This window comes from Hylobates moloch, unplaced genomic scaffold, assembly GCF_009828535.3.
Source record: "Hylobates moloch isolate HMO894 unplaced genomic scaffold, HMol_V3 SCAFFOLD_6, whole genome shotgun sequence".
Lineage (NCBI taxonomy): Eukaryota > Metazoa > Chordata > Mammalia > Primates > Hylobatidae > Hylobates > Hylobates moloch.
In genome coordinates, this window is record NW_026652281.1 from 18,388,320 (window position 1) to 18,411,794 (window position 23,475).

General features: G+C 36.4%; 1 protein-coding gene across 1 annotated transcript in view; it reads right to left on the reverse strand.

Moving 5' to 3' along the window:
* Nucleotides 1-13,762: 13,762 nt before the first annotated feature.
* CHSY3 (chondroitin sulfate synthase 3) overlaps nt 13,763-23,475 on the reverse strand; it is a 272,991-nt gene continuing 263,278 nt past the window's right edge. The window contains exon 3 of the mRNA XM_032156523.1: nt 13,763-16,167. Within this exon, the coding sequence (XP_032012414.1) occupies nt 14,605-16,167 (1,563 nt within the window). The 3' untranslated portion in view covers nt 13,763-14,604. The remainder of the gene's footprint in view (nt 16,168-23,475) is intronic.

The window sequence follows — 23,475 nt, forward strand, 5'->3', positions numbered from 1 at the left end:
TACATCTCATTGCTGCCCTTCTTCCCAATCCAAAGCCTCCTTTGCGTCCTCCTCTTGTATTCCCCCACCTTAAGCCACAAGTATAGGATACCTCTACTCCCTCCTTGGCGACCGATCATGCACCACTTACCATCTCATTAAAACCTACTCACCCTTACCCGGATCAATGCCAATATCCCATCCCACAGCATGCTTTGAAAGGATTAAAGCCTGTTATCATTCACCTGCTACAGCATGGCCTTTTAAAGCCTATAAACTCTCCTTACAATTCCCCCATTTTACCTGTCCTAAAACCAGACAAGCCTTACAAGTTAGTTTAGGATCTATGCCTTATCAACCAAATTGTTTTGCCTATCCACCCCATGGTGCCAAACCCATATACTCTCCTATCCTCAATACCTCCCTCCACAATCCATTATTCTGTTCTGGATCTCAAACTTGCTTTCTTTACTATTTCTTTGCATCCGTCATCCCAGCCTCTCTTCGCTTTCACTTGGACTGACCCTGACACCCATTAGGCTCGGTAAATTACCTGGGCTGTACTGCCGCAAGGCTTCACAGACAGCTGCCATTACTTCAGTCAAGCCTAAATTTCATCCTCATCTGTTACCTATCTCAGCATAATTCTCATAAAAACAAGTGCTGTCCCTGCTGATCGTGTCCGATTAATCTCCCAAACCTCAACCCCTTACAAAACAACAACTCCTTTCCTTTCTAGGCATGGTTAGTGCGGTCAGAATTCTTACACAAGAGCCAGGACCGCACCCTGTAGCCTTTCTGTGCAAACAACTTGACCTTACTGTTTTAGCGTAGCCATCATGTCTCCATGCAGCGGCTGCTGCCACCCTAATACTTTTAGAGGCCCTCAAAATCACAAACTATGGTCAACTTACTCTCTATGTTTCTCATAACTTCCAAAATCTATTTTCTTCCTCATACCTGACGCATATACTTTCTGCTCCCAGGTTCCTTCAGCTGTACTCACTCTTTGTTAAGTCCCACAATTACCATTGTTCCTGGCCCAGACTTCAATCCCACCTCCCACATTATTCCTGATACCACACCTGACCCCCATGACTGTATCTCTCTTATCCACCTGACTTAAGCTGCCAAGTGAAGAAACTCAGGTACCCTTTGGCAGCCAAGCTAAGAGAAGCTCCTTACATGAAGAGGCTCTGAAGGATGCGACACCTTGTGGAGACAGAGAGGGGATGAAGCGCACGAATGCTCTAGACAAGAGAGTGAAGATGCCATCTTGGAGTGGATCACCCAGCCACAGCTATTCCAGAGGATGCCATGGGCATCAGCTGAGCCCTTCCCAAATTCCTGACCCAAAAAGTCATGAACAATAAAAAATGTTTGTTTTAAGCCATTAAGTTTTGGGGGTAGTAGATTATGCAGCAATAACTAGTCAGAACAAATGAAAGTCTAGCAAAAACTTGACATATATTTGTAAGATCAACTTCACTTTCTACTTGAGCATTTTGATCAGGGAAACATATTAGTAAAACATTTAAATAAATACTAAAATAATAAATTATAAAGGCAATAAAAGTTATTATATTAGCCTGTAATAAGTTCTCTGAGAGAGTGTGCAACCAAAATAGAACTCTCCATCACAGAAATAACAGTAATAACAAAAAATGGATATTCTTTATGTCCATTCTTAATTCTCCCTCAAGCAATGATAAAATGTCAACATTTCCAACCACCTAAAAAAATCTGCAGAACTGTTTCTGCCTTTTTGACCTGGTCGAGAAATAATGAGAAGAGGATGTCAAGTTCAGAAAAAAAAAAAAAAAGACAAATGATTTTGTCATTAGGGGATCCATTAATCACTTTGTCAGGGCAAAACCTTTCATTGGAGGGAAAAGCCAAATACGATCCTAACATTAAAATTCCATTTCAGTTGAAAGGAAGCCTTTGATAACCACACTGTAACTTCAGATGAAATTATTATTTCTAAACTTGTAAGTATGAATATTTAACATTAAAATATCACATTTTTTCCTAAACAATACAATTCCAATGAATGCTTATGGACAGAAAAGTGAAACAAGAGGGAATGAATAACTGGGCATTCTTTTTTTTTTTTCAGGAGAAAGCTTCTAAGAATTTTCTAGACAAAAACATTGAGTCAGACTTGATTTTTAATATTGAAACAATTATTATAATGCTTCCTTTAGTTTTTTGAATCGATATAAACAAGAGTTTTCAACCTAATTTTATGAGTTATTGACAGGTAAGAGAATTGTGAGGAAAGGAGAAATACACTCACTCTGATAACCAAAGATTAACAGAAAATGAAACATTTTGGAACAGGAACTAAGAGAAAGTACGGCTGATTCCCAGCCTGAACAGTAAAGCAGTTTCATGCTCTGGACACTCCCTTAGCACACCACATACTGTTCAGTTACTAATAGGTGATCTAAAGAGGGATAACAGCGGACTGTCAGGAGGAAATGTCTCATAAATATTTTCATAATTCTTCATGATGTGAGCTTTGTGAGTGCTAGCAACCTGGGTTCAAACACGAAGGAGTGGCAAGAACCCTTTGAAAATTAAATTCAGATAGGTCCTGGAGAGATTCAGATTTTTCTCCCCTGGGATCATTTGTTTAGATGACAAAGGGTAGTGATTCTGGAGAAATTCCCTTTCTCTTCCCAGAGAGAATTTGTTTATATTAGAAGATATGATTTCTCTTTCTTCTGACGGGAGGATGGGCAACTATGACAGCCATTCTATGAAAGCTCAGAAATGTATAATTCGAGGGGTTCCTCTCCTGTGGAACAGACCTCTCTCCTCTTGCACAAACTGACAAATCTGACTTTCATCACATCACCCTGTAGCGGATTGGGGTGTAGGAAACCAATACAAGATTTTTTTGTAGGTAATCATTCTGTTTTGTATGTCAGAAACCACATGTTTTCTGTCAGGACTAGTAAAGATAGACATAAAAGTTAGGAAAGTGGTCTATGTGGTAAAATCCCCTATCTTGTAGTGAATGCAATGTGGGTTGGGGTTTGGAGCTCCTTGAGTCTGTTAATCAGGTTTCTGTCTTCATCCTTTTTCTTAATGCTCCTCAAATACAAATACTTTATTAACGTTAGTGCTATTTGTTTAAAAATATCACTCAAGATTAAAATCAAGCATTTATTTAATAAATAGAATTGCATAAAACTTTAGCTAAACTCCAAATTCTGTGATTACCAGAATTTGGGAGCAACGGCCAAGTGGCTGCCAGTGAAGCAAAACATTATTTCTCTCACTTTTATGAAATGGATGAGATTGTTGTGGATGAAGTTTTGCCAATCTGACATCCCCAACCCTAAACAGTGTCTTGCATTAGGTAGTTCTTAGTAAAGTTTAATGGGAATAAATCATAGAAGTAGCTTGTTTTAAGACAGAGTATGCATGTGTGTGGCTTCTGATATCAGAGAATCATCCCCAAATCTCATTATAGATTTTAATATAATGATGAAACTAACATAACCTATAACCATGTTTAATATACCCATCATGAAAGAATGTTGTTGTATAGAAGAATAATGGTCAACATGGAGGGTAAAAAGGCAGCAAGAAGAAGACACATTTCATCAACTTGGGAGACTGGAGTTGTCTGGGCTGTTTCATAGTTCTTGACATGCTTACATTGAAGAAGCCAGAGCTGGTCGGGAGCTAGCAAATGGCAACGTAAAAGTCACAGCAATTTTCTTTCATATAACCCAACTCTCTTTTATTTATATATATGTGTGATGGATTTAACAAATCAATAGCCATTAGTCATTAGCTGTGGCTAGTCACTTTTCAGCTGATTACTTAGAAGATGCTGCCTTTATGTACTAGTTCTCATTTAGTTGCAAAGTTCAAATAGTTGACTTTAAAAAACAACTGTGTAACTAGAGTGAGATCAAGACATTGCAGACATGCGATCATTTTAATTCTCTTTGTCTTTTTTGCCTGACCATTAGTCGCTGATGCACACTGGTAAGAAGCAGGTTTTCATAATTGCTTTTGCATATAATGCAAGTTTTAAATTTGCCCTAGTTGATGTTTTACTAAATATAGTTTAATAAATTCTATAGATGAAAATGTTTAGAATATTATACCCTCTAGAACATGACTGATACATGCACATAACACTATGATTTAAATTTCATTTATGACTAAAACCAGAATATAGTAACACACATTGGATGAATAGCCTGCATTTTCCTGTAGCAATGGAAGTGTGAGTAAAGAAGGCCCTTGATACTGGGAAACAGTCGTCTAGTTGGAGTCATCTTGGTAGAGGCTCCTCTGCCTATCCAGGCCACATAGTTTGATGGCAATATGCATTAAAGTCATTCATTTTGATTAATTCTAAACCTGTGCTTAACCAAACAACCATTTTTTGCTGTTTGCTTCTAAGAAGGCTTTGGATATTGGAAAGATGATAACATGGGGAGAATGAATATGTCTTTATAAATTAATCGGCAACTGCTATCTTTGTATTAAGGACCCTATTGGAATTCTGTACCTGGTAAGATTTGCTAATGCAGATCAATTAGTATCAGAATCTGCTCTAAACCCTTTGACAAAGTGGACCCCTGAGCCTACAAGGGTCACTGATAGATGCCAGAGCTGTCCAGATTCCACAAAAATGCAGAACTTCTGTCACAGTGCTGAAACTTCAAACACAGGAGAGATTTAAATGGTAACATTAGATGACAATACAACGACATCCAGAGACACTTTATTTTCACATTTTGGAAGAAAAAGCTTTTAAAGAGAATCTGCCACAATTGTGCAGAATAGAGAGAAGAAAGAAATAAGTCACAGTATCCTTACTGATATCCTGAAGGATACTTTTAATTTGGGGCTTGGTCTTTTGTGTTTTGTTATTATTATATGTGGGGAAGGTACTTTTTCCTGCATTACCTAGTATTTAACAAATATTCAGTTTATGGCAAAAGATGGAAGACTTGCTAATGCATGTATGAGAAATAAAAAGTGCAAAATAATAAATGACACAATGTGCGAGGAAGCTCCAAATCCATAAGGCTGAAATGAATGAAAATGGCTTATTAAGAGAGAAGAGAGATTAAAGGAGGCAGGGGGCAGAGAAGACACAAATGGAGGGAAGGAAAAATGAACTGAGTCTGAGATGCCCTCTCCAATCAGGTTCATGCTCTTGACATTGAGATCCCTGAGCAAGCCTCTATTCTAGCACTTGAGGGCACAGCACTGAGCAAGACAGATAGTGAGGGTCCCTGTTCTTATAAAGCACATTATTTTAGGAAGGAAGGACAAGGACGTGTATTTTAAAAGTAAATAATGAATATTCCAGATTCATTGTAAACAGAACATACCAGCTGCTTTTTCAGTGGTAATGATTATGTGATGAGAATAAACAGAGAAGTAAATGAAAATAACTTGGAGGAGGTGGCAGAGGAAGCTATTAAAGATTGGCCGGTCAGAAAAATCTCTCTGGTGAGGTAAAATGTGTGGTAAGACCTGAATTATAAAAAGGAACCAACTGAGAAGACTTCAAGGACAAACTTTCCAAGCTCAGGGAATAATCTGGGAAGAGGCACAAAGGTGGGAGCCAGCTTGGCACACTTCAGGTCCAAACGGAGGCTGGTATGAAGGGAGCAGAGTGAACCAGGTGGAGTGAGAGAGAAGAGAACAGAGAGGAGACAGGAGCAAGTCCCATGCAGCAGGTTTTATACACCAAGGAAAGGAGATTAGATGTTACCCTAAGTAAATTTGGAAAGCTTTAGAGACTTTTAAGAAGAGAAACATCAATCATGGAACTATCTATGATCCAAATCCTGCTTCTTTTTGGAATTTTAAAACATCTTAATTCAAATAACAAGTTGAGTCTTCAAAAATCAGTGGAGACTAAATATTCTTAAATATTATTTTGAAACAAAATGAATCCCATGATTTGTAAGGCAATTCCCAGTTTTTCAAACTATATTGATTTTTAAATATTATTTGACTTTATATGGACTCTTTAATCTATTTTGAGATACAGTTAAAAAAATCAATGTTTAAAAAATACTTGATGAGGCCAGGCGCGGTGGCTCACGCCTGTAATCCCAGCACTTTGGGAGGCCAAGGCGGGTGGATCACGAGGTCAGGAGATCGAGACCATCCTGGCTAACACGGTGAAACCCCGTCTCTACTAAAAAAATACACAAAAATTAGCCAAGCGTGGTGGCAGGCGCCTGTAGTCCCAGCTACTCGGGAGGCTGAGGCAGGAGAATGGTGTGAACCTGGGAGGCAGAGCTTGCAGTGAGCAGAGATCGTGCGGCTGCACTCCAGCCTAGGCTACAGAGCGAGACTCGGTTTCAAACAAACAAACAAAAAAAACTTGATGAAATATCCATGGAAAAAACATTTTAAATGTATAGCCAAATATTATACTATTATACTATCTTCAATTTCTAAAGATTCTGAAGAAACCAATTAGAATGAGAAATGAATTCAGCTGTTCTGTCCATGTGGAGGAGAGACAGCTACAAAGAACAACGAAAATAAAAGAGCTACAGGTTAGAGTTGCTGGTGTAGGAACGAGTTTCTCCATAAAGATAAAGGCAGTTGTATCAAAAAAAAGGTCCAGAAAAAAAGAGAATACAGAAAAATATATAAAACCACAGAAAGAGGAAGGGACTAATTTTCTTATTATGAAATTCTCCTTAAAGGACTTCAATTTCTATGCAGTTTTTTTTTTTGTAAAGAAACATAAAGTTCAAATTTCTTGTCTGGATAAAGGATGCTCAGAGAATAGTACCTGCAACTGACTCACAATAGAGTTTTTTGTTGTTTGTTTGTTTGTTTGTTTTGAGACAGAGTCTCACTCTGTCACCCAGGCTGGAGTGCAGTGGCATGATCTTGGCTCACTGCAACCTCTTCCTCCTGGGTTCAAGCTATTCTCGTGACTTAGCCTCCCAAGTAGCTGAAATTACAGGCTCGTGCCACAATGCCCGGCTAATTTTTGTATTTTTAGTAGAGACAGATCTCACCATGTTGGCCAGGCTTGTCTGGAACTCCTGAGCTCCAGTGATCCTCCTGCCTCGGCCTTCCAAAGTGCTCGGATTACAGGCATGAGCCACTGCTCCTGGCCTAGACCTTTTTTTTTCTTAACAAAATATGGTCATAAATTGTCCCATAATATCTGTTTTTTCAAAAATGAACTTGACATTTTTCCATATGATTCAGTCAAAAGTTACTTCATTAAATAATAAACTAAGAAATCAAGAAAATATATAGGAGCCTTTAGAGTAGAAACAATGGATCATACATCTTAGAAGCATAAACTGATATTTGATAAACTTATTTATATTTAGATGAAAAGTAAGCACAATGAATTATACATTTAAAAAACATATAAGCATGTGATTTTACTCCAAAAGTTATGTAGTCTGGGGAGTTTTGAAGTCTTTCTTGTGGAAATATGTCCCACTATCTGTGAGTCCCATTTTCATAATATAGGATCTTTTTAAGGATGTTTTATTGTGGCAAAATTATGAATTGTGGCATTATGGACAATCCAGTTAGTTACTGTAGATTGATGCTGTTGAGGCAGTAGCTTGAACAAAATGAGATGTTATACTGGCACTTTGTCTCAAATAAGGCTTTGGTGTATGTTAGCTCAGTAAAAGAAATAAGGAAGAAAGGAAGAAAATGTTGCTGCCAGAACATATAAAAGAAATAAAGAAGAAAGGAAGAAAATTTTGCTGCCAGAAATATTCCATCAATGACGTGACACTAATATAAATACATACCAGCCTTGCTTAAAGGGCCCCCTAAAGAATCTCTGAAGGTAGATGGGTAGATGCTCTATTCTGTCTATCTTACTGTGTATTGGGGAAATTATGTGCTCTGGACACAGATGGACTTTCTGGGTCCATCTGCAGCAGATGAACAAAACACATTTGAGTAGGGTTGAGTCCCAGTGCAAATTCAGGCATTTTCGTTTTTGAGAGCAAAATGAATCTCTGAAATTTATTTTGCTCACCTGTAAAATAGGGATAATGATACCTACTTTAGAGCTGATGAAGCTCAAAGAAGATAATTTTTCTGAGTAACAGTGCAGAATAGGTAAGCACTTAATGAATAGTAACTACTGAAATAATAACAATAAAAGCATTTTGCTTTTTCTCCTCCCTTATTAAAGTAGCTTCTTGGATGAAGTAACAAATAGAAGTGTTTGAAAACAAAATGACCTTTCTCTAAATTGACTGCATATTGGGTGGAAACAGATGCAAACGAAAAGAATGATGATTATGAGCAATAATAATTTATTTCCATTTTTATCACATGCCCTTTCTGATCTCTTAGGCTTATTAAAATAAATCTGTTTATCTTATGTAGAATATAAAATTATGAACATTATTGATATTGAGAAAACAGTGATAACTAAAACATAATTATTTAATATTCCTCATTCAATAATGAATTATCAGAAATATATTATAAAATACATATAAACATATAATTCATTGTGAATTATTTAGTTTGCAAAGGCAAAATACTTTCTAAAAATACCCATTTATTCATGAAGTCTCTTTCTTTAAATAAATGAATAATTACTTCAGTAAATATTTTCATGCAATCCTTTTTTTCATTATAGCACAAGCCTGAATATAATGTTGAAAAGATTGGGAAATGGAAGCACTTGAAGGGGACCAAACTTCTCTGCCTTCAGTTTCTAGTCTAAAAACTCAAGAGGCTGTAGAAAAGCCTCTGGGATTCCAGTCGACTAAAAAGAAGAAGTATATTCCAACACACTTGAAATAGGCCAAAATGACTAAAGAAAAATAGTTGAAAAATGTATGTTAACTTTGTACTTCAAGCTCATGAATTATATAATAGTAACTTCTGAATACTCATACAAAAAACTTGTAGTCTAAACAGCATGTAGTTTGTGTCATCTAGTTTCTAAGTTAGAGAGACAGGGGAGACCTTAATGGCAGGAAAAAAAGAAAGAAAAAATATTTTTAAAATAGGTCATCAACATGTTAGAATGGTAGGAAAACTAGGAGTCAAGTTAAAAAGAAGAAAAGAATGCATTTTCTTAGTACCATGTCTTTTTAACATTTTGCTTATTTACTATTAAAGATAGTTCTTTCAGAAGTAGGTATTGGATCCACTTTGGTGGGTATGGAAGAGAAAGGGAAAAGAGCTTGAGAGTCATTGTGGTGATAGAGCATTTAATAGGTTAGATATTAAAAATGATTGGGGCTGGTGGCAAACCCTACGCTTGGAGGTATTTATTTTCATTTTTGTATGAGCTTTATATTGGGGTGGTGGCAAACCCTACGGTTGAAGGTATTTTTCATTTTTGTATTAACTTAGTTAATTTTGATCAATATCAATTTGAACCTCTGCTGCAAGAATCAAAATGCAACAACTGAGGTAGATTCACATCTGTATTTGAAATTCGACTGTAGGACTTAGATTCCATTTGGTATGTACACACACTTACCCCCACTTGGACACAATAAGAAACCGTGTTTGTGGGAGACTGAGGGATAGTGGCTGTGGGAGACTGAGGGATAGTGGCTGTGGGAGAACTGAGAAAGAGATGGAAAACAGCCCCAAGGAAGGAGGCCTAATAGTATTGAGAGATTTGCTTCCAGGTGATGCATGTTTTCACAGCCTCGGAGTTTCCACTTGGGAGTATTGTTCCCAAACAAGTTCCAATAAATATTTGCTAATCAGTTAACATTACAGATATGAGCAGGTGTTGTGGTTTCTTTGTTGTTGTTGTTGTTACTGTGTTTTTTTTTCTGTTGGAAGTCTTTTTACAATAGGACCATTTAATATACAATTTTATCATTCTGATATGATGTTTACCAAATCCTCCAGAATTAAGCCTATAAAGATGGGGGTTGGATGATAAAGGAATAGCAAAAATGTATAACCATGCATAATGGATAACAAAACTGAAGAATCTCAGCATTGACACCAACTTATGAATACAATACATACTGACTGAATTTGATCGAAATAAAATCCCGCATGGAGTGAAATCCCAAATATGTCTTAGACCTTGGCAGCTTTTGAGATCAGAAAGGAAGAGGGAAATGGACAACAGGGTGTCAAATTGAAGTCGACAACAGGGTATCCTGGCACTTTGTGCCAGTGCCAGGTAGTTTGTTGCTTGATGCAGATGCTGACTGTATCACCACCTGGGAGCATGAGTCATTGCCGGTTCCTCCCATCATTCCCACCATCTGTCGCGGCAAGCTTGGCAGCACAGCCAGCATGTGAAGGAGGCTGTGGGGCAGACAGAGGCAGAACCACACTGGCATATCTTGAGGCTCCAACCTGGCACCGCTATTGCTGCTGGTTGAAAACAAAGGTCTAGGAGGCTCCTGGCCTCAGCACAGGCAGAATACTCCAACGCTGTATGTTTGACAGGGATTAAGATGCTAATAAGAATGTGGATGGGGAAGGTAGGCAAGTCAACAGCACTAAGAACTGATAGCAAATTCTTTTATTGTCCCTAAGGACACCGTTTTTCTCATTCATTCTGTAATATCCACAATCGCAGGCTACTTCCTGAAGAGACTGTGTCATCAATAATTAAGCACAAATGAGAGATTAAGTGGGCATTCTTCAGATTACCAGTAGTCACCTCTTAGATAGAGATACTGCTAGGATAAGGCACACAAGGTTCCTGTAACTTGTAGGGCCACAGGTGCAGTGACTTAGGTAGCAGGGAAATAAAGGTAGCTTGGCCATATAATGTAAAATATGCTGAAATCTTTATTTCCCCATATAAATCTTATCATTAAGGTCAATATGGAGCTACAAATATTTTGTAGTTATTTATATTTTACCAGCATAAGCATATTTTCTGTTGGGGTGGAAGAGGAAAGGAAGAGAGACAGCAATCTCTTTCTAGATCCAGATCTACCTTAGAATATAGTCCCCGGGACAAGGAAGTCCTAGCTGAGGGTTCAACAGGGCAGGCAGGCCCACAGCCTCTCATCTGAGCAACCTGAAACCATTAGAAGGGAACCTCATCTGGTGAGTCCTACTCCTAGAAGAAAAAACTTTCTACAGGGCTCCTCTGAAAATGAAATGAGAGTAGCCCAGCCATGGGGCTGCTGTCTAGAGATGGTCTCCAGGTTTCATATGCTAAAAACAGAGCAACTTCATAATTTACCTTTCCAGGGAATATTTATTCTCTTGGTTGGACTATCAGTCTACGCATTTGGGTGTTTCCTTCGCGTAGTTCCGTATCTATTAACTAGGCATAATGGGCTCAACTCTTAAATTCAGAACTATTTCAGCACTGACAACGTTGCTTATACCAAGTCTGTATGGGTAAAGTGACAGAAACAGTCAAGCAATTATTTGGTGAAGTTCATCAGTGTGAACAGTTTCTATACTCAGGGGCTGAGATGATATAGAAGGGATATTGTTGGCATCAGAAATTCTGGACAGTTTTTTTCCTTGCTGAAGTTCAGTGATATTTGAGCAGGTAGACAGAAAAACCCTACCCTTCCCTGACACAGTGGTGCACAGAAGGATCTAGCAAAATTGTAGGTGCTTGAGATTAAATCTCGAAGAGGCTTTAACTGAGCAAACATCTGCAAATTTAGCTCTGTCCAGAAAGAGAATTCAGCAGGAGCAAGATGACTAGTGGATCTCACATGTGCATGATGTCAGGAGGCCCTTTGCCCCCCCGTTGTTTTCTACATCCCTGCAGGAACTGAGAAGCCATGGGGTAGGGTGAAAAAACAGGCGCTTCATTCAGACAGGCTTTTGCTTAAATCTTACCTCTACAGCATGCCAACTGTGTGAACCCGGGACAAGTTACTTAACCATGTGTGTCTTCAGTTTCCACATCTGTTTAGTGAAGAAAGTATTCTGAGAGCTGTTCTGAGGATTACACTTAAAAATAAAATGCACACTATGGTGCTGAGTGGACAGCAGATGATCAGTAAGATGACATTGAATGATGATGAAATTATTCTTGGGGTGATATTGAAACAGAACATCTACAGCCATCCAAATAAAGTAACACTACAATGTATGGGCTACTGCACGTGCATATATTGTGCTTTTTTGGTTGCATTCATAGTGTGGTGCCCTTCAAACTTAAAGGCTTTAGGTAATTGATACTACACGGACAGAAAAACTCTCAATTTTACATCATCATTCTCCCCATATTTTCAGTCAGGTAATACTGCATTGCCTGAAGAAGATTATGTGAAGGCTGAATGCAAAATTATGTAATAGATTTAAAATGCACGTATACTAACAGTATAGTGTATAGATGTGTAATTAAGTTCAAATGAGAGCTCTGCATTCCCTTGGTTCATCAGCATGGTTTCATCATATAATACAGAATGCCACTTCATCCCCTGGCAGCTGCTTCATAACTCTCTAAGTCTTGGAATGTTTTAAACTAGGCCTTTACATTTATTACCTCTGTGAAACTCCTTTGTATTTCATTTGTCTGAGTTAAAGATCAGTCCCTGATTTCCTTTCTTCATTAACAAAATACTTAATACTTATTATTTGGTAATAGATCTTCCCAAATGACCATGTTTACTGAATGTTAATATATTTACTGTTCAGGAAAATGAAACCTGCAAGAGAGCTAAGTCTTGTAATATAGGAAAATAAGTTATTAGAGTGAGGGTTTGTGAACGCCAGAGACAATATTACAGCAGAAATCAATTTTGAATTGTTAGCCCTGTCAAAATGAGCATTTTAACATCTAAAAATGCCATTAATTATTTTCTAATGAATTTGACATTATTAGGATTACAAGTTATAGTCAAGGATACTGCCATCCTGTTTGTCCTAATATTAAGCAATGATATTTGTTAAGGCTCCCAAAATGTCTTCAGTAAAAGAGGTTGTCAACACGTAAGGAATCCATCACCAAGGCAAATGATATGTGGCCTCATGGCATTCAGTTAAAAATAATGTTAAAAATAGTGTTATAAAAAATTTACAACACTCACTTTCAAACCAATCTTGATGCAAAATATTTTTTCATTAAGTAGAAACAGGACATCAAAGTGCAGAACAATATGTATAATATACTGCATTTTGTTAGAGGGTTAAAAAAATAAAATGTGTGCTTCAGAAACTCTAGAAAGACATGCACAAAACACCCACACAGCCCAAACAATGGTCATGTGTGGTCAGGTGACAGATATAGGTGGATGGGGAGTGGGGCCAACAGCTTTAGGCATTTAAAAATTTTGTTTGATTTTGGAACCATGCAAATGTATTACCTATTTACAAAATAAGATTTTATAATATGCCTTAATGACACTCCATTGCGTGGATGTTCATTTTCTCTTACACTTCTTTAATCCAATTACACTTTTCTAGAAACTGGACACCACTGATCCAGGTCAAAGAAAGAATGATATGTAAAACTAAATGAGATATTTCCTGATGTATTTTTAATAATTATAAAATTGATGTCATATTAACAATTTCTCCAGTGACTTTTGAGATACCTAGCAACCCATATTAAAAGCAATTTTTGAACTGTTCTTGGGTCAGCTTGATTCCAAAGCTGAAGAGATTGAGGAAGGATGTTTCTCCCAGATTGTAAATTATTGAGTAAAGAAATTGCTCAGTTTAATCACTTATGAAGTCTAGGTTTTCCAGTATAATAACACAAACAGCATACCATAATCCCTTGTTAACTTTTCAAGCCTGCTCAGCAAGCATGTTTTGGTGAATATGAACAGAAACATATCAAGTGTGACTAAAAGGAAACAACAAAACCTTGTCAGTGTTTTTGAAAAAGAATACTGCTATACCTGTGTTTTATTTTAAATAAACAGGTTCTGTCATATTTTATCTTCTTGCCAGCAAATGAAGGACATTGTTTCATAAAGCTTCTAAAATGTACATGAATATTTAATTAAATCATATTTCCTTGAGAAAATAAAGTTCATTCGCATTTATAGCAGACAGTTGTGAGGAGCTCATAATTGTCATAAGACCAGGGTAGCCAGTACCGGTTGCTTGTGGAACAAAACTCCTCAATTTTTAAAACTTTTTTTAAAAAATAAACATACAATCATAGGTGTTCATTTACTTTAAAAATTCTACAGATGAAGAAAATTATTGTCTATATATTTAAGTCCTTGTATAAATTACAAAACTCAAGTTTATGTTACAGAGTCCCTTCCCCATAGGAAGCATAAAGCACTTTTGTGGTACCTTTCACCAGTAAATATTTGTATCACATTGAATTTGAGAAACCAAATAAAAGTCGATATTGCATCTTTAAGCCCCAAGAGAACATTCTTCTAAGCTGTCTCTTGTGATGAATGAGTTTCAAAAGTCATTTGATTGCCATGATTTAACTCAATCTCAAATAAAGATATATAAAAGTAATACATATTGACTTCAGTAGAAATCTGAAACATCAGTGAACTGCAGACTCTTCTTGCTTGAGGTCAACAAACACCCTTAGGAAGACAACTAAGAGTAGTTTAAGACCAGGACAACAAAATAAAATTATAACAATAATAATAATAAAATAACAATAATAAAATAAAAATAACAACAACCAACAATGAGGTAAACTCCCCTTAAAAAAGGCAAAATGTGTTGCCTGGACTGTCAGGAGAGAGTTCGATTGTACCTGACACCCAAATGTTTTTCTAGCCAGAGTTCAGCCAGTTGCATGGTTGAGGCAAAAGTACTTGCCTTGGATCCTAAGCACATCTTATACTGCTTAGGGTCCAAGTTAGGATCACAATGAACTGGATGGAAAATATGCACCACTCCTACTTCTTGGCTTCTGAATGGCCTTAAGCCAGATACAATGACTTTATTGTAGAGATCTACATCTTCTAGTCCCCAGCCTTGTATTGAGGTATCAAATCCACCTGCACCTAGAAGATCACTTTTGTAAATACAGGTGATGCCATATCCATAGTCTCTCCAAAATCCAGTCTTTTTTGAGAATACGAAGTAATCATCAGTGGGAGGACTTCCCTCACTTGTTACCTTTGGGTCATACTGGCTAAAGATGATGGGATAGTACACCTGTTGTCCCTGAATTGTATTGTCTCTACATCGTTGGAGAAAGTCTTCTCTGAAGATCAAGTCAACATCACAAAATAGCAGCAAAGTGTCGTTGTCAAACTGGGCAGAAGCCATTTCAAGACCAAGACCTCTGGAAAACTCTCCCTTCATTGGGATCAGGGTCATTTCTGCTTTGGGGTACTTGTTCTGGTACCCTTTTATCAGCTCAATATGCTTGCTGGAATCTTGGCCAGAATCCCTACTGAAAAGGATAATGACCAACTTTACATTCTGCTTTGGGATAAGACACATGTTTTCAAAGTTCTCCATGAATCTCAAGAAAATGTCATACCTTCCGATGAGAGGAACGAGAATGTGTACTTTCTTTTCATTGTGCCCTCCCATTTCTTTGGCACCTTGAAAAGAAGATAGTATCTTTAAAGAATTAGATATAAAGGAGAATGACTGAGTTTCACTGTTAATACTCTCCACAAGACTGTTGACATCTAGCTCTTCGGTCTCTCTGAAGAAAGGCTTGCTGAACAACTGCTGAAGATAGGCATGACGTCTCACTGGCACAGTCAGTTTCCTTCCCTTGTGTCTTTTGTATAAAAGGAGTAAATCCAAAATGTACTCCACCCCGTGCATGGGGTTAACTCTGCGGTAGCCATACTGAATTTCCTTGAAGTCAATGAGCCGTCCTCTGCTCTTGGCATTCTCGTTGATCATCTCCATCACCTGTAGGACGGTGTCATCCAGTGCTGTTCTTAAAATGCTACTGAGGCTCTGTCGAGGGGGCTGGTTCTCAGCTGCTGAGTATAGGAGCTTCCCTGTCAGGAACTCCCATTCTATCACTTCATTTCTCTCCCGAGGCTGGAAGTGGTTGAAAGAAGGTATCACTCCCAGCTGCTGGTCCTCTTTGCTCACTTCTGTGTTACTGAGCTTGCTCATCAGGGCACTCTCCCTGTGGAGCTGGATGGTGCGGTAGCGAAGTTCAGAAATTTTGCGGCTGAGCATGTAATTATGCAGCCTGTATTGGTATGCAGGCCTTTTGTTGGGATGAAGTGTTATGGCTGCATGGATTTTGCTATTGTGAAGGTCTTGGATGTAACCCTTCCGATTGTGTTCATAATTTTCATGGAACAGTTGTTGCATCTGAAAAGCAAAATAAAAAAAATCAGGATTAATTTTAAAAGATCTATTTAAAAAGAAAACCAGCAATAAACTAAAGCATCTAAATGAAAATGTTAATAAATTTTTGGTATGGTATTTCATAACAAAAATGGTTTGTAATATTTATATTATTTAAAATTAAAAGTTTTATTATTTGTAATTGGTAGATGAAATTCCATGTACTTATCATGTACCACATGTTTTGAAGTATATATATATATATTAGATACAGAATATACATATAGTGGGATGAGTAAGTCTAGCTAATTGATGTATTCATTACCTCACACAGTTATTATTGTGGTGAGAACATTTATCATCTTTTTTTAGCATTTTAAAGTATATAATATATTGTTATTAACTATAGTCATCATTTATTCAATAGATCACTTGAATTTATTCCTCCTATCTAACTGAAATGTGGTATCATTTGACAAAAATCTCACCAACCCCTCTCTCCAGCTGACTTAGCCCCTGGTAACCAACATTCCACACTCTAGTCCTATGAAATCAACTTTTTGATTTCTATATATGCATGAGAGCATAAATGTCAGGTTCATAGGCTCAAATATTGCAAATGAACCTCTAGCTATATATAAAACAACAATTGACTGTGTCCATAACCCCATAACAGATCACGGAGAAGGAGAGAGACAGAATGGACACAGCATGAGTCTTCCAAAATAAGGATTCACCCTAAGGAGGAAAACCAATGACCTGTTGTTTGGAATGGCAATAAGAGGTTATTTGCCAGGGGAGTCATAAATTTCATTTAGCATCCTGATATACTATTTTTACCAAGTTAGTTCTTGGTAAGATAAGGTGAAACAGAAACCATACTGATCTACACTCCTGATGTAAAGCATCATACCCAAAATAGACATGCTTGACATCCTTATGAAACAAAAAGACTTTCTGCTAGTCTAGAACAAATTCACTAGTTCAGGCAGAAACAAAAATGAAAAAGAAAATGTAGTTATGAGGACAAAGTTCAAACCACCAGCTGATTCTTCCTTTTCTGCCAGTCGATTAAGATACCTGCATTATACCCACTCGAGATAAGTGATGATGAATAAGAAAAAGAAGGAAAAAAAGATGGGATGAGGAGAAGGAGGTGAAAAAGAAGAAAAAAGGCCAGCAGCATCATGAGATGTCTGCAAATATACTGATGAAAAAGAAGAAAGAAATATTGCAAACTTAAGAATACTCATCAGAAGCAGGTACAAATTGTACACAAATTTAAAAAAACAGCCTCTTCAAAAAAAAACTCAATTAATAGACAAATAAGCTTAAAAAAGATAAAAAAGTAAACCGGCAGAGCTAAGGAAAAAAGGGAGAAAAAAATCATCGATAGACATATTGTAAGAAGCATAAAAAGAGATTTGTGAAAAACGTAGGAAGAAGAGACTTGAAAAAAATTAGCAAAATAATAGAAATATAAAATAGAGCTTACAGTTTGGAGAAAGGGTAGTCTTTTAAGTAATTAGTGCCAGATCAGTAGGATATTCATATAAGGGAAAAAAGTAAAAACTGATCCCCTACATCCTACAATGGATGACCTGTTGATGTAAATATAAAGGTTTATTTTAGAAAAAGGCTTTAAAAAGTTTCTAGAACTTACATGAAAATATCTGCATGACTTTTGGGTAGGTGAAGATTTTGTAAATAGGGCATAACACACTAACCATTAAAACAGACTAATACATTACATTATGTTAAAATTAAGAACCTTGTTCTTCAAAAACACCATTAGGAAAATAATAAAGGGCAATTACAGAGCAGGAGAAAAAAATTTCAATAGGTTTTATGAAAAAGAACCAATTCCCAGAATATATAATAAACTTACACAAATAAGGAAAAAAGGAAGGACAAACCTAGCAGAAAAATGAGAAAGAAAACTTGAATGAGTACTTCACAAAAGAGTACGCAAATACTCAGGATCCACAAAAAAACAGATAGATAATACCGTGCATTGTGAAGGCAGTGGAAGATTTAGAACTCTCATACACTGCTAGTGAGAATATAACTTGGTTCTATCACTGAGAAAACCCATATCAACTAAAATGAACATACATATTCCCTATGACTCAATAATTCTCTCTTAGACATATGCCCAATAGAAATACATATATATATATATACATACATACACCTAAATATATATATAGAAGAATTTTCATAGCTGCATTATTCATACTCCAAAACTGAAAATAACCTAAATTTACATCAAGAACAGAATAAATGTAGTATATTCATGTAATTAAAAACAATACATCAATTAAATACTTGAAATGCTACTTGCAACAACATGGAATAATCTCACAAAAAATGAAAGAAGCCATATAACAAAATAATACATTTTGTATGATTCCATTTATGTGAAATTCAGAAACAGGTAAAGCTAACCTATATGGTTTGCTGTTGGAATAATGATCAAGAATCAAGAAGAGGGAAGCTTCTGGAGTGCTGGTAATGTTCTTTTATTTATCCAGGTGGTGGTCGTGTGTGCATTTAATGTGTGAACATTCACTGAACTGCTGCTTAAGACATATTTATCTGCTATACTCCAATTAATGAAGGACTTTATTTTGAAAGTATGCATATATATGCACATAGAATTAGATATGCTTTTCTGACATGTATGTTCATAAATGTGTGGATATGTGGGCCTGGAGAGAGAGACAGAGAGAGAGAGAGAGAGAAGGTATCAGAGAGATTTTCCCAGAGTTATTCAACCAAGTGTCTATTGAGAATGATGAGAATAAAATTAAAACTAGAATTCTCATGATTTTCAGTTTTTCTATAGATCATGATACATTTTGAACGTAGCAAAATTGTTCTAAGAAAAATATGTGTAAAATTTATTTTAAAAATTATATTAATTTTCTTGAAATAATTAAGAACCTTTAGTTTAAGCTGGCTTCCTCTCCTTTAAAGAATTATCAGTGGATTTCATGGAACCTCCAGAACATTACACTGCAAAGAAAAATCATTTCACAACAACCACAGCAGCAATGAACACCAGTGTGTCCCGACTGACCCCAGTGCTTTAAGTGTATCACACACATGATCTCACCCTCTGAGAAAGACTATCTGAGAGGCTCTAGGAAAATCTTCTCAAAAAACCTAGCAGAAGAAGAATAAATGCCAAGAGGTAGTTTTATGGCGAATTATTTACTCTTCTACCGTATTAAACTTTCATTATCTTTCTCAGAATTATTAATAATGAAAACATAGCACAGGTCATTTCGGAAATGATGGTAGCTATATAAATGAGAAACTTTTTTGTTTTTTGTTTTCTTGAGATGGGGTCTCACTCTGTCGCCCAGGCTGGAATGCAGTGGCCTGATCTCTGCTCATTGAAGTGCTCCTGGGCTCAAGCAATCCTCCCACCTCAGCCTCCTGAGTAGTTAGGACTATAGGTGCATGCCACCGTGCCTGGCTAATTTTTCTTTTTTTTTTTTTTTGTAGAGATGGGTCTCACTATGTTGTCTAGGCTGGTCTTGGACTCCTTGGCTCAAGTGATCCTCCCACCTCAGCCTCCCAAGGTCTGGGATTACAGGCGTGAGGCACCATGCCCAGTCTTAAATGAGAAACTTTAAAATATTAAAAAAACAAAAAGCGAAAAACAAAAACCAACAAAACAGGAGTTGATTACTAATAGGCACAAGGTCATTTTTGGAGCAATGGAAAATTTATAAAACTAGATTGTGGTAATGATTGTATAACTGTATAAATTTACCAAATATCAGTAAAATCTAATATATATAAGGAGAAAATTTTGTGGAATGTAAATTATACATTGATGAGGCTATTCAGAAAACAATAGGGAATAAAAATAAAATACCTCTAACTCTAGCTTTAAAAATGAAGAGATGGAATAATATATAGTCACCAAAATACCTTTAGTCACCAAAATATGTTTAGAATTTCCAAAAGCTTCTGAGATTGGGCAGGATCATTTGCAAACGGGGAAATGAGAGGCTAAGCAGATCAATGTCAGTGCCCAAAGGGTTCAAGGGTAATAGATCTCAGAAAGCACCAAGAAAATACACTGCCTGAAAATGTAGGGCCTAAAACTTACTCTACATTTACAACTCTAAGTTCAGGAACTCAGCTGAGCTGGACAGGCGGAACTAATCCTGATGGCAACATTTGGTTTCAGAGAAGTAGAAAAGACAGAGGTACAGAAAGAATTAAACACTTAAACCCTAGTTTCATGAAGCAGGTTTAATCTGAAGCAGCAGAGAAAATCTATGTCTTTTCTTTGTGGAAATCAGCAAGCCAAGAATTATAGCAAACACTCCTACAAAAATAAATCTATGATGAATAGCTTGTCCAGGAAAGACGTAATTTTTTTCAGAGATGAGTCATTTATCTAAAAAAGAAAAATAGTGTAACACTGACACAAAGTATCAAAAAAAAATTAGATGAAAAACTACCACTTCCTTTTCCCCACAGAAAAAAGCCATGAAATTAAGAAAAACATTAGGCACCCGTTTTTGAAAACATATGAGGCATTTGCCTCTATCTTCATAAACAACAAAGCGGAAATATAAGAGCTCAGGGATGTGATAGTAAGATGAAATGTCAGCTCAAAGAACAAAGAAATAAAGAAATAATTAAAAAATAAACTCTATCACAGGCATGAAAATAAAATCAGAAAAAAATAGGCACTGTGGAAAGCTATTATTAAGGGATAGAAGGGCAGAAATTAGGAAAGCTAAGGAAAGTGAAATAGAAATAAAGAGTTAATGACAGACGAGAGAGAAATCATATTGGTAGGAGGGTAGGCTAAGAAAAGCCAAAAACATGCTTAGAGTGACTGAAAAAAAAAATAAAACAGAAGACATAAAGATACAATTTAAGAAACTGTTATTGAAATAAAAGGAGTATAGTATCTATATTAAATGGTCTTACTGTGTGTGCCAGATAAAATCAACCCAGAATGTTCAATAAAAGAACAAAATCCTTTGGAAGGTAGATAAAAAGTTCAAGGCAACTTCTGAATAAAAATGGTAGATTTAACAGTAATTTCCACATTTACTATTTATTGAACTCAATGAGGACAGTAATAAAGTGATTCTTTGAAGGTATACACAAAAACACAGGGAATAAAAGAAGTGGAGGACACTATAATTGTGGAAGTTGACTGCACACAGATAAGTGGTAATAGATCTAGCAAATTGTACAAAACTGAATTGTAGACTTGGCAACGGGCAAAACCAAGAATAAACTTAAACTGAACCTTAGAAACCCTTATTGGAACCTCCAGAAATAGGAGTAAAAGTTGGTAGAGTGAAAATAATCAGTCAGATTGTGCAGCCAGACAACTGACCCTCTCTAAGCACAAAAGTAATGTTAACAAACTTAATATTTATTTTCCATCATCTCTGAATTTAGGGATACCCTTGTCATTGTTGACAAAATCAAGTCACTTTTTCAGTTTCTCATCAGATTTTCATCCCTTATGCTCAATCTTGAGCAGTTTATTAAGGATAGAAGCCATCTCTATAGAAATAGAGAATACTCAGGTAGAAGAAGACAAAAAAAATGTATATTGAATTACTATCTTCAGAAAAGCAAGGGAAGATACTGAGAACATAAAACCAGACCACGGCCGGGCGCAGTGGCTCACGCCTGTAATCCCAGCACTTTGGGAGGCTGAGACGGGCGGATCACGAGGTCAGGAGATGGAGACCATCCTGGCTAACATGGTGAAACCCTGTCTCTACTAGAAATACAAAAAATTAGCCGGGCATGGTGGTGGGTACCTGTAGTCCCAGCTACTAGGGAGGCTGAGGAAGGAGAATGGCATGAACCCGAGAGGTGGAGCTTGCAGTGAGCTGAGATCCTGCAACTGCACTACAGCCTGGGTGACAGAGCGAGACTCCGTCAAAAAAAAAAAAAAAAAAAAAATATATATATATATATATATATATATATATGTACCAAAAAAAGGACCACAATTATATCTATATTTATCCATGTTTATATATGTTTTATTATATCTTCCCACACATAATCACACATATCAAGTACACATGTAGAAAAACCAAAACATAAAATGTACCAAAATTAAAATATAACAGAAATTTTAAAATGCAAAAGAAGAGTTGGAAAATAAAGGTAATAAAACTCCTAGAAAGTTAAGCAAAAAGACAGAAAATGAAAATTTGTGGGAAAAGTTTAAAGAATTACAGGAACAGTTCAGGAGATCCAATATCCAAATAACAGTAGTTCCAGAATGAGTGAGCAGAGAAACAGAGAGGAAAAAATTATCAACAAAATAATTCAAGAAAATTTCCATAAAATGCAACAGGTGAAGGGGTTGAGTTTCCAAATTCAAAGGGCTTATTCTATAAAAGCTAAATCCGATGAAATTAGACCCATATGAAGCACACTACTGTGAAGTTTTAGAGCCTTGAGGCAGAGGATATGTTAGATGCCTCCTGGGAGGACAGTGATAAAAGGCTCAAAAAGCAGCATGTCTATAGACTTCTCAATGAAAACTGGAAGTACAAAAAGTAATCAAATAGTCATTTCAAAATATGATGAAAATGGCTTCAAATCTAGAATTCTATAGCTAAACAAGATATCGATGAAGTGTTAGGAGAAAATAAGGTCATTGCTGTACCTCAAAGAACTATCTTTCAAGCTCATTTCTCCGAGAACTATTAATAGATTTGTTATTCCAAAGCAGAGAGAAAGTCAGGAAAGAGAAAACATGGTGCAAACAGGAACATAAAGGGCAACCAATAGATATTCCAGCAGGTCAGAAGGCAAAAGGAAGGGATTGTTCAGAAAAATAAACTGATAGAAAACCCAGTGAATCTGGTGAAGCAGTTAGTGAAGAATACAAAAAATGAATATATATATATATATACACACACACATATATATACACACACTCATATATATATATTCATATATATATAAGTATGAAAAATTATTATGTGCCCCATATGAAGTATAGGGAGTCAAGGACAGGATACACATGTGTGATTGTGTAGGAAAGGAAAGTTAACTAAGTCAACAGAAAATGACTAAAACTGAAAGATGAAGAAAAAACACAAGGAAGTTATTAGGGATGTGGTAATCAAAATAACAAATATTTTAATTCAATCTTTTTTTTTAATACTTTAAGTTCTGGGATACATGTGCGATACATGTTACACAGCTATACACGTGCCATGGTGGTTTGCTGCACTCATCAACCCGTCACCTACATTAGGTATTTATCCTAAGGCTATCCCTGCACTAGTATCCCACTCCTCAACAGGCCCTAGT